At 35.2% G+C, this 12,695-nt stretch overlaps 1 protein-coding gene across 1 annotated transcript in view; it reads left to right on the plus strand.

Moving 5' to 3' along the window:
- Nucleotides 1-5,072: 5,072 nt before the first annotated feature.
- bco1l (beta-carotene oxygenase 1, like) overlaps nt 5,073-12,695 on the plus strand; it is a 34,345-nt gene continuing 26,722 nt past the window's right edge. The window contains exons 1-2 of the mRNA XM_028809809.2: nt 5,073-5,398; nt 11,597-11,725. Coding sequence (XP_028665642.1) covers nt 5,335-5,398; nt 11,597-11,725 — 193 coding nt within the window. The 5' untranslated portion in view covers nt 5,073-5,334. The remainder of the gene's footprint in view (nt 5,399-11,596; nt 11,726-12,695) is intronic.

Here is a 12,695-nt window from a genome sequence, read left to right on the forward strand (position 1 = left end):
AAGTTGAAGCAACCGATTTGCACAGGTGTCCCAACTTCTGTTGATTATTTAAAAATATTCTTAGAGCAGAGTTTGAACAGACTGTGTTACTACACCCTCTGAAGTACTATTTGGACAATATTACACTGTAGAAAGTTGTGCATTCCAGTGATAATGGCAAAAAAAACGCAATTAATAAATGAAATGAAACAGAGCATTATTACTTTTAGAAGTGTAGGCAATTGGAAACTGGAAGAAACTCTGATAGGAAGAGATCTGGCAGACGCAAAGTCACAACCCAATCAGAAGACAAGTGTCTTGAAGGTACCAACTTGCATAATAGGTGCCTCACAGCACAACAGCTTCAGGCATGGCTCAACATTGGTCAAAGAAAACAAGTCTCAGTTTTTATTGTGAAGAAGAGACTTTGTGCTGGAGGTTTGACAGGGCAAGTGGTAGTAAGAAAGCCATTCCTTAAAGGACAAAACAGGGTCTTAAAATACTGGCTGTGGACTACAGCAGACTGGATGAAATACTTATGGACCAATGAATCAGAGAAGCAGGCACTGGAAGGGATGACATACAGTATGTCATTATAACAATGGGAATGAAATAGTACCACTAAGGGATGGTATGCTTGATATGTGTGAGAGGCCCTACACGAGTTAAAGATAGGGGCCTATGGGAGCTAAAGAGCAAGATACAACCTCTGCATCTGCATGTGCTGTTCCCCCAGGATGCTAGAGGTCATGCAACCCAATGGTTGCTATATACTGTATGTCTGGTTCTGCTTGAAAAAGAGATGAATGTTGTGGGGAGTTCAGCGTAGACAAAATGAACCTCTAGGCAGTCAGAGTGCAGCCTTAGGTTCCAGGATGGGAAAGTAGAGCACTCTTAAGTCAACTGTCCTTGGGGCATGTCCCGGTTAAGGTATCAGACCTTAGTGTTGTAAGGAAACCAAGAGTCACTAAATGGAATGCTAGCCTGGTGCTCCTGTTGTAATAGCAGGACTGTCCACTAATTCCAGAATTAAAATGACCCAGGAAGTGGTTTAAAACCTCCTCATTCCCACAGATTAACTAAACTGTGTAAAGAGGTGAGTCAAGGGTTGGTGTTAGGAAGACAGAGATGATATTAGGAGTGTTTGTGGCACTTTAAGCTAGGCTAGTGGGTGAGCTACCTGATCTGGTAGACAGGGTTAAGCATCTGTATTAGTCAGCCCAGAAGGGTCACTGGTTATATTGCTTTATGCTCTGTTTATTTCCTAATGTATGTTCTCCCTGCATTTATTCCTCCTTATTATGTCATTATTTAATACATTTACATTACATATAAAAAATGATGTGTAGATATTAATGTTGTATTCATTTTAAGCAGTACAGTATTTCTAATGTTTAAATATTAGAAAGGTGTGCTGAAATAGCTTAAGCCTTTTTCATTGTTTTCAATTCATTACCTTAACACTACAAGGCATATATTACTTTGTAGGAGATATTTCACACGTAAATGCAGTTTCTAATCATATAACAATTGAAGTGTTCCATTTTCAGTTTTTAGAAAAGATTGCATTAAAACAGCACAACTCGGAGACCACTTGTGCATCCTGTTATGCCACCTGAATAAAGAAAAAACAATCAATAATAATGATAATAATAATAATAATAATAATAATAATAATAATAATAATAATGTCTGCTAAACTAATTCTGGGTCACAAGGATCAAGCGCAAGGTGGATTTAAACTCCAGATAGGACGCTTAATCACTCAAAGAGCCTACTTACCAACATGCAATTAGCCTAATGCATAGGCCTTCATGTACAGAATGTCGGTGGGGGAATACCAGATTTTCTGGAGTACTGTAAAACCCACATAGCCAAGGATATAAAGTGAAAATAGCACAAGCAATGACCAGGTGTGGGATTCAAATCCAGGACAGAGTCCATGAGGCCATAGCACTAGCCACTGTTGCACTGTGCACTGTGCACTGCATAATAATAAAAACAATAATAACATAAATCAGCTTTCTTAAATTACAACAAGCATTTACTGGTATTGAAGAACTGCTGTGAACAAATGAGTTTCTTTCCCTTAAAACCTTGTCACCATTTATTCTGAATTTCCTGACTAAGTGATGTAAGAATGCACAAAATACCGCTAAGGAGAGTGTTGGATAACTCAGAACTTTTCTGTATTTTCTGGAGGGATTCAGAAACATACATATTCCTGGGAGTGATGCCAGATATGCCAGAGAGCTTTCCCAACCATAGAAAGCAGGTCCCGTGGTTTCAGAAGATAAAGCAGGATGTGTCAAACACAAGAGCATCTGAGCAATGGTTGTCAATGAAGAAGGAACTCTGTTGGAGAAGAGTCTCCACACTACTATTCATATTCAAAAGGACACCGTTCTCTGCTAAATTTAGACACATGCTGAAAAATTAACTTGCCCTTGTTTATAAGACATTGCCACCACTCTGATAACTGGAGATAATAGGACTTATTTTTCAGGAGCAAAAACTGATTAAATACATACTAGCAACATGCCTGATATTAAGCACTGTTTAAGCCAGTGTTTCTCAACCTTTAAGTATTTGCGACCCGAGTTTTCATAACAGTTTTAATCGTGCCCCCTAATGTTTTTTTTGAAAGGAGCCCACTAATACCAATTTGTTCTTTTTTAATTAATGATATATCATAGATGCATATTTTATTATACCTACTTAACTTTTATCGACATTTATCTAACTCTATATTTATTTTTCTAGTATCAGAATGTAGTTTAAGCTAATTTGTTTTGGTTTCAATAGATGTATTTTTCAGATTTTCAATTCTTGTTTTCTTTTTTTCACATCTTCACGCCGCCCCTTTTTGTTACTTCGCGCCCCCCTAGGGGCCCCGCCCCACAGATTGAGAACCACTGGTTTAAGCAGTGTTAGATCATGTGTTAGAGCACCCATTCCCCAGAGATCACACATGAAACATCTGGAGTATTATTTCACTTTTGAAAGTGTTTAGTTAATTATGACCACCTTTAATCAGAATATAAGTTTCATATGTCACTGTGCTCTGTGCAAATATTTTAAATCTGCATTTCTTTTCTTCTCACATGTACAGCTTAACACAAAGCCAGATTTAGCACACAGGGACTCATTATTTAGAATTGCTAGGCAAGTTTCTTAAGACAAGACAAATTAAGAACAACTGCAAATGGGCAATGTGCACTATTTCTGTGTGTTAGAGTCAGCATGAAATTGTATCCTCTCTTTGCCTTGTTTGGAAAGGCATGATTTACCTAAATAAGGGCCTGCACATGGAGAAAGAGTATAAAGCCTTGGAACATTGCCCGGCACACCTTTGAAGCCGACGGATGGATGGGAGATAATGTCATCCGATCCTGAATATCCTTCCAGCGCAGCGACTAAAATAGCAGACTGTATACATCAAGATCCCACTTCGGTGAAAAGTCTTGCTATGGCTTCCTTCATCTGCAATGCAGCGTAAATCTAAGTTATTTCTCCTATGTGATTTCTTACCATCGTATCACTAAGGGAGGGGTATTGCCTTTTAATATTATATCTATATAGTTTTGGGTTACTTAAGACGGTGCAATTACAAAATGAATGTATTTCCAGGGAGCTAGTGCCCACTATAGGAAAACACCACCGTACATAGGTGTAACTGAACATGACTAACAAGTCAATGTCATATACACATCCTTCCTAATGACTATCGTTACAAGTCATACTGGTAGATAAATCACACAAAGAAGACCCCTACATTATGTTCTTTACTAAAGGCATGCTTTGTGTATAATTAAACATTTAAAGTGGACACTATATGAATTAATTTATTTATTATGGGAAAAGCAATGAACGGGATTAAATTATGCAAATATCGTGTTAAATATGAAAAAAAGAGAGAAGGTCTTTTAGTGGGAGGTTGTTCTACAGTCATTAGTCCAATACAGATGACTGCTAAATGAAAGAGCTTGAACTTTAACTTTCATAAATCTGATCCTAAATATATACAGTACATTAATCTATGACACAAATATAGCCATTAGTCATCAATTTAAAATAATGCAAAAAAAGTTTTTTCATTTTCTGAATCTTGAAGATAGCTTATTCATTTCTTTCAAGTAGACTAGCACAACATAACATTCTGAAACCACTTAATCCAAGTTAACAGGGGGTTAGAGCCTTGCCAGCAGCACTAGGTACAAGGTTGGAATCAGCCCTGGACAAGGCGCTACCCCCAGGCCAACCTGGAACTATTAGTTAAACTAACTAAGGTGTTGTGTGGATGTGGAAGGAAAATCCACGCACACAAATGAAGAAGAGCAGGGCAGGATATTGTAAAGTTATGCTGTCACTTAAGGGCTAAATTAGAGGAATACATGTTTATTATACTAGAATTAAACAATATCTACATTAAGACTGGTACTGCACATTAGTCTGTTAAGTTGTTATGTGTTAGAAAGTTGTGTTTGTAAAGTTAAGCATTCAAGATCTGGGAGAATGTATAAGAGAAAATAAGATTGTTTCTGTTTTGATGCGTTAGCAGCTGCAGAGAATACCGCTCTTTAGAAACAGAAATCTGCCTCCATCCAGTCTTTTTATTCTTGAAAAGGACTTCATCCGCCTTAGAAACGATCTCTTGTTGCAATATGACTCCAGTGCACTGAACCTCTGAGGTAGCAGAACTAACCATTTCACCAACCTGGTGCCCACAAACGCAATAAATTAATGTAATACTTTATTTTAATGCTGCTTAGGTAATATCAGTACTCCTCAATACTTCAGTTTCAGCACCGATTTTATAATACACTTAACTTTTCACTGCAGTCTTATTTAATCGTGTTACATAAAATAAAGCTGTTTTTTGAGCGGTGCGTCGTTCATTAATTTTTCCCAATTAACAGGTGTTCAGCATAGAATCCACACCGTGTCAGTTTGAAAGCCATTTAGTATTTGACCAAGTGCAGATGAGCAGAGCATATGCTGTACACATTCCTGTATCGGTGCCTCAGTGGCTGACACAGTCCACTGCTTCAGAGGGCGCTCACGTTCGCGGAACAGTCCAGACACCGGTCCGCCATAGCAGTGGTCGCTTCTGCCGCGTTCGTTCATCAGGCGTAGATTATAGTGCAATGAGGCGATTGTATAATTCTCCTGAGCTAGGCGTATCACGTGAATGCTCTTTTACACACAAAGAATAAAAGGAGACACGAGCTCCGGCTTGCAATGCGTTGGACTGTAAGTCCGGAAGCTATAAAAAGGAGGGAGGCCACCTAGACTCCGCTAGTCAACCGGCCCGTACTGTATATGGGAGTATTGTGAGCAAGACAGTGCCGGAAAATGCATACTTTATTCCAAGGAAATAAGCGGGAAACAGTAGAGCCCGTCAAAGCGGACGTTAGAGGTAAGAAATCTGGTGCCCTTTACTCGTGAACCGTAAACAAAAATAAAATTATATTCACAACGTAAGCTTCCCGACTGCGCTACTGTAGAAGAAACGCAACAGAATTAGTATAAAGTGAAAGTACGTGCTCTCTTTCCCCTTTCCTTTCATCCCAATTTATTATTATTATTGTTATTATTATTATTATATATGCACTTATGACTTTGTCAGTCCACGCCCCCTTAAAGCCGAGATTCATCAGTACGAGCGATGGGAATATATCTAACCTTGCATATATTATAATGACTGTTTTAGTCTTCTGACTGGTCATTTGAATGTATGCCTCAGTTTTCTCAAAATATATTTGTAAATTTCAGATCAGTGTTTTATGTTTTTCCTTTATCTACTGTATGTTGGTTAGCTCGTTAAAAAGTGTCTACATGTATACATCAGCAACGGGAGTAATTGAACAGAAGCCACCTGAACTAAGTTGATGCGCAAAAATGACATCCACTGAAATGGGTCTCATCCAGATTTTCGAAAGGCATCAGGGAATTGTGATAAAAGACTGTTCCGTCGCGTTTTAAAATATTTTTATATTGATATTCACAAAGTGTATGAATATAGTAGGCAGCATGCTGACAAAGCACAGCTTTTAGACTCTAAATTCAATCCAATCTGGGATGTGCTGTGAGAAGCTGGCATGTTTTTTGTGCACTCATGCCTGTCAAGATTCTACATTTATAGGTGAATGTAAATTATCCTTTGCTGCACTCTCAACAAATACCTTAAGCCTGTTACTGCTTGGTTATTGTCAGAGAATCCAAAACAGAAACAAATCCTTTTAAAAACCGATGGATGAGTTTAGAAATGTTTTTATAATTTGGTAATTTGGCTTGCCAAATTGACACGCATTAGAATATGGCAATTAAATCATGTAAATATTTTCTTTACTTATGGAAATGTAGAAATGCAGTAAAAACCTACTTTCAATATATGTAAACCCTTTTTTTGCAGCACCTGTACAGAAAAAATAATTTATTTTTAGGTCTTTATTTTTTTAAATTTGTCTTAAAGTGTTTTGCAGTGTATTACATATTTTTAGTGTTTGTGTTGTGCCATGATTTTTTTTGTCATACTTTTGTGTCCTTTTGTGGCCTCGAACAAGTCACTTAGCATGTTTGCATAACACTTTGTGTTCATCTAAAATGTATTGATACATTTTGCACCTTGTAAGCCATCAGTTAAAAGCATTTGAAGACATTTCTACTAGGAATTAAAAATGAGTATTTTTTTCTTCTTTGTACAAAATTATAAATTTTACCTTACATTGTTGAAAATCATAAAATGAGAGTAAATGATTTATTAACCTTGACGCATGTTACATTTTTATTACTATTATTTCTGACAGCCAGAAAGCTTTTTTTATAAATAATTTTAACAAAGGAAAACTGAATTTTTAATGCAAAAATCATTTTTTACATTTACAAAGGTAATTGTGAAAAGGAATGGAACATAAAATGCATGTATCAAAAATATTGATATATTGATATTGATCTGAATTCTCATTAAGGCATTCACAAATGCAGAGTTTGATGTATGCCTAAAATCGTCTGTGTAGTTCTTATGTTCATTTTGGTATTTCCTGCAATTAACGACTGTCTAATCCTGGTATTGATACAAATTTACCAAAAAAAGTCATACATGCAGTATGATATTACTGTTTGATGGTGTAGTCAACTACATTAAATTGTGTATTTTAGGAATAAGATTAAAATATAATTTCTCAAGAGTAATAGATAAGACCTTGTCAGCCACATATACTTAAGATGTTCCTTTACGAAAAGGCAAAACACGAAATTTTATTCTACCAGAAGACAATCCAGTTTCAGTCATGTTCTCCACATATATGAATAGGTTTTCTTCAAGTTCTCTGGTTTCTTCCCAAAGTCCAAAGACATGCAAGTTAAGTGGATTGGCATCGCTAAATTGTGTGATGTGTATGTGTTTACCCTGCGATGGAGTAGTGCCCTATCCAGGGATTTTTTTTTCTAAGACTCTGTAAAGTGCCTTGAGCATGGGAAAGGCACTATAAAGATAAAAAGTATTATTATTATCATTGTTGTCCAATGCTTGCTGGGATAGGCTATAGTCCACCATTGACCATGCTCAGGATTTGGTGGGCTTAGAAAATAGTAGGGTATATTCTGTAGAAATAAAAATGACTTTAATTATTTTCCATGAATGTTTGCAGTTTTGTTTACTTTTCTGTTGTTGATTTACATTTAATTATTTTTCCACGGTCGAATGGTGCTTGTTGTGCACATGGGCACTGGTGGCCTTATCTATGTCTAACTACAACCTATGAAAAAATCATTCACATCAACCAAAGTACAAGAACACCTGTTTTTTAAATGTTACATTTCTCTGATACCAAAATATTTCACCAGCAGTAAATTCCAGAATGTTGTGTACAGGTATGCTCCTCCACATTCATACATTTACATTTGTAACACAAACAAAGTGACATACATTGGTAAGCCTACAGAATCCAAATAATATATAATGCCATTTTTTAGTTTGTTGCCCTCAAATTAACAATCTCCAGCCTTAAATTACTTATTTTTCAGTTTAATAAATTGCACCCACATTGTTAATCCTTCATTTTTAGGGTCCTATAGCTCATTTAATAATTCAGTCTCTGTATAGCTTGTTTACCAAAACCTGTGCTTAGACCGAGGGAGATTGCCTGTAATTACACCAAAACATTCTTTTGAACCTTAAAGTGCCACATTGTTTAAAAGTGTAATACTGTATATATCTATTAATTTATTTATAATAATTAATAGGCTTGAAATGAATACAGTACTGTAAGGTATAGGCACTTTAATTTGACAGTTTGAAACTGAGTGATTTGGCAAGCACTCCCTTATCTTTTTGTAATGTACTACAAACATCAACAAAGTCGTGACTGCCGCATATTTGAGAAAAAACATGTTTTAAGCAGTGTGACATGGTAAAGCATCTCAGATCCAGTACCCTCAGTGTGAATCCTATGCCAAGTCGGAAGTTTGCACGTTTTTTTCTGTCTATATGGTTTTCTCGACTATCACTGAAGTCCAGCAGGTTAATTTGCGATTCCAAACTGACTGACACTCGGCATGCCATACGTGTGTGAGTGGTCCCTGAGATTGAATAATCCTGGATTGAATTAAGCAGGCTGAAAACTGTTATGTGATGTTTGTAACAACAAGGATCCATATGTCTATTCTTTTTTTGTGTATTTAGCTTTATTTTCTTTTTTCAAAATTTTTTGATTGGATGTAGTCTGCTACTAATACAGTAAATACTATTAAACCATGAAATTAATGTAAAAAATCTATTTTTTGTCATTTAATTATTAATAAAAGCATAACTTGTAGCAGGTCTCCACAGATTCTAGTGATGACACTAAACAGGAACTGGTATTATTTTCCTCACCTATATATTTTTCTGCTTTTTCTCCTTTGCAGTCCTGGGTTTTTGACAATTTTGTTACTTTTGTTAGCCTATGTAAAGTTTATCAGTTTACAAAAAATTAAATTGCATGCATTTGCAATATTTGTGAAAGTGTTTTGGTCATATTCTTGACTTCTGTTTACATTTTGCAACTAATATTAATTCCAAATTGGAAAATAAAATTGATATTTGGCAAGTAAACTTTCAGAGGTGAAAGAAAAATATTGTTCTTATGTAATTTCTTTTAGATAATATTACAGTATCTTTGCTAGAGTGTTTTGTGTCCTTGTTTCTAATGGATTATTCCTTTCTATTTTTCACATAGAGTCTTAGTTTAAAACTTCATATGTTATATTCAGTACACATGAAATGTTGGACTTTAACACCACTGCTGTGCCATCTTGTTGCTTAAAATCATATTATCATCTTCTTTATAAAGTGACCAATAATGGATTGCTCAATGAAAGGGTTGTCTACTGTAAGAAATAAAGCAAAGCAGAAAAGGAGTAGTTTGCAGTAGAGTATGTGCCATATGCTCACATTTAAGGGACCGAGATTCACACTGGATGACAAAATACTATGTAAAGAATAATATCCATGAATGCTGAGCATCAAAACAGCACCAGATGAAACTATACTGCATATGTTGGGCTGAGATTTGAAATTGGAATGGATTATGTCAGGCTTCCTGAATACCCAACCATCAATTGCACAAGAAAGTTATGCAAATCAAAATTTAAAAAGATTTAAACTTACAAAGTAGGAAATAACACTTGTCTCTCCTGCCTCACAATACCCAATCATTTAAAGTTAATCTTATGCTGCTGCTTAATTCATAACTATTCTGAATTCAGCATATTAAAACATGTTTTCAAAATGGTAAATATTGGGGTTGAATTAAGATTTAGATAAAATGCAACACCAGAGACTAGAAAAATGTTCACATTTTTTAAATTTGGTAATAATGCTCTGAATACCTATTAGCGTTTTGCTTTTGATTAAAATTAAGATTTTTCTTTCAGTTTTTATGTCAAATGTGCTGTGCTGTGTATCAGAAAAAACAATATGCTTTATCATAAAAATAATTCTTATAAACAAATTCATTAAAGAGCCTTGCAATCCACTGGCATCTTATTCAGGGCTGTTTGATGCCCGGTCTCCAGTGCTGCCAGGATAAGCTCGGGTCTCCTGTGACCCTAAATTAGATTAAGCAAGTTTTGAAATGTTATGATATTATTGACTGATGGCCAATCACGTACCATTTATAAAAAGAGAGTTGATGCACAAAAAGAGTTTGTGTCATCATTTAAAAAAGTTGATATGATTGCATCAGCACGCCAACAATTAACCTGTAAAGCTTACGGCTCTGCCTTCGCCTTTATCTTGCATGAATTCAGCAGGATAGCCATTCATTTAATGGCTTGTACCAATCTGCTTTGGAATTACAACATTAAGGCTAAATGACACTGAACCCCCAAGCAGAAACAATAAGTGAATGGTCAGTGCTGTAAAAAAAATAAAAACTATCAAAACAGCAGTTACCAACATTTTATTTATATGTTAGATAGATAGATAGATAGATAGATAGATAGATAGATAGATAGATAGATAGATAGATAGATAGATAGATAGATAGATAGATAGATAGATAGATAGATAGATAGATAGATAGATAGATACTTTATTAATTCCAAGGGGAAATTCACATACTCCAGCAGCAAGATGTCAGTATTCTTCCATTTTGATTAATTGAAATTGAAATTACAAATAAAATAGTTTCAGTACTTATGTATGTCCCACCCAGAAAAAAATATTTATGTAAACAGTGAAGCTGCAAACTATATTAAAAAATTATGTGGGGTCTTTTAATATCCTTACTTTGGTTTAACAACACAGCAAAGTAACATAGAATTGAAGCTGTATGAAATTCTGTATTGATTAGTACAACTAATACAGCAACTTTATTAAAGATAATGCCAAACAATATAATTGACAAAATTAACTGTGGAAGAGTTAATAAAAGAAAAAACATTAAAATTACAGAAGATATACACTAAATAATAAAAAAATATAAGTTGCCCAGCCTTTTTTCTTTTAATTATATTATATATAACTGATGCATTTACAGAGGTGGAATATGTTAAAGGTATTTTTGATAGAAATGCTTTCTGGTTTTGAGTTCATTAATTATTTGGAAATTTCTTGGGATTCAACATGTTAAAATATGTTTTCTAAATGGTAAATATTGGGTTATAATTAAAATTTAGATAAAATATAACACTGTGGTGGGCTAGTGCCCTGCCCGGAGTTTGTTTCCTGCCTTGCACCCTGTGTTGGCTGGGATTGGCTCCAGCAGACCCCCGTGACCCTGTAGTAAGGATATAGAGGGTTGGATAATGGATCGAGGGATGAATAAAATATAACACCATAGACTAGAAAACTGCTCACATTTTAAAAAATAGTACTAAAGCTCTGAATATGTATTAGTGTTGTTTTTAATTTAAATTAATATATTTCTTTTCAGTTATTATGTCAAACATACTATGCATCACAAACACAAAATGCTTTGAACACATTCATTAATGGGTCTTGGTTTCCATTTTTGAGTACATGTATAAGTTTCTTTGTTTAAGATGATATCTGGGCCTCAGTATCATTCATTATAGTTATTGTTTAATTATTATTGGATATCCTGTCATAATTGTGTTTACTTACTTTCAGGTACTGTTCCATCTTGGCTTCAAGGTACACTTTTACGCAATGGGCCGGGTATGTTTTCTGTGGGAGAAACCAGCTACAACCACTGGTTTGATGGGCTAGCCTTGTTGCACAGCTTCACCTTCAAAGATGGTGAGATTTTGTGCTTTACGCACCTTATACTTAATGAAAACTATAACATGGTGTTTTCAAACTATAAAAAATAATTTGTTAAGAAATGGTGAGATCATCTTCTATTTATCTTCAAAAAATATGTAAGGTTTTTCAAGGTGTTGGTAAGAGTTAGAACTTCTTATGAAAGCATGAGTTAACAATGATGTATATTTATCATCCTTATTTTCTTATATCTCACTTTGAAATTTTATTTTTGACAATTTGTAGTTTCAGTTAGTAGTGATGCTTACAATTTAAAAGGGATTATCAGTGTTGTCCAGACACCAATACTTGATGAAAATTTCGCATTGGTGCAGTATTAAGGAAGTGAGCTACAAATACATTGCTTTCATTTGAAAAGTTTTGTTAGTCTCATTAAACATCAGTTGATTGAAACGTCATTAATTTAAATGGTTTAAATCCAATACATGGTCATAATGGAGATGCAGATAGAGGGTATCCTGGCAGCACCAAATGAACCCAAGATAGGGCATCAGAACATCACTTGATGCACTCATGCACCAAAGTACATGAAGAAACTCCATGTGGAAGTGAGGAGATCATGCAGGCTACATACATATACACACACAGAAGGATCTGAACTTGGGTCTTAGAGCTGTAGGACTATACTGTGCCCTTTTAAAAGGTCACACAGGACATGTTGCATTGGATGCTGCATTTTCTAACAAATAAATGATGACAATATACTGTAGCTGTAGAAACCTCCTGAATTGTTTAAGTCAATAGAAGTGTACATAATCTATACTAATAAAAGGCAAAGCCCTCACTGACTCACTGACTGACTGACTCACTGACTGACTGACTGACTGACTGACTCATCACTAATTCTCCAACTTCCCATGTAGGTGGAAGGCTGAAATTTGGCAGGCTCATTCCTTACAGCTTACTTACAACAGTTAGGCAGGTTTCATTTCGAAATTCTACGCGT

This window comes from Erpetoichthys calabaricus, chromosome 9 (assembly GCF_900747795.2).
Source record: "Erpetoichthys calabaricus chromosome 9, fErpCal1.3, whole genome shotgun sequence".
NCBI lineage: Eukaryota > Metazoa > Chordata > Cladistia > Polypteriformes > Polypteridae > Erpetoichthys > Erpetoichthys calabaricus.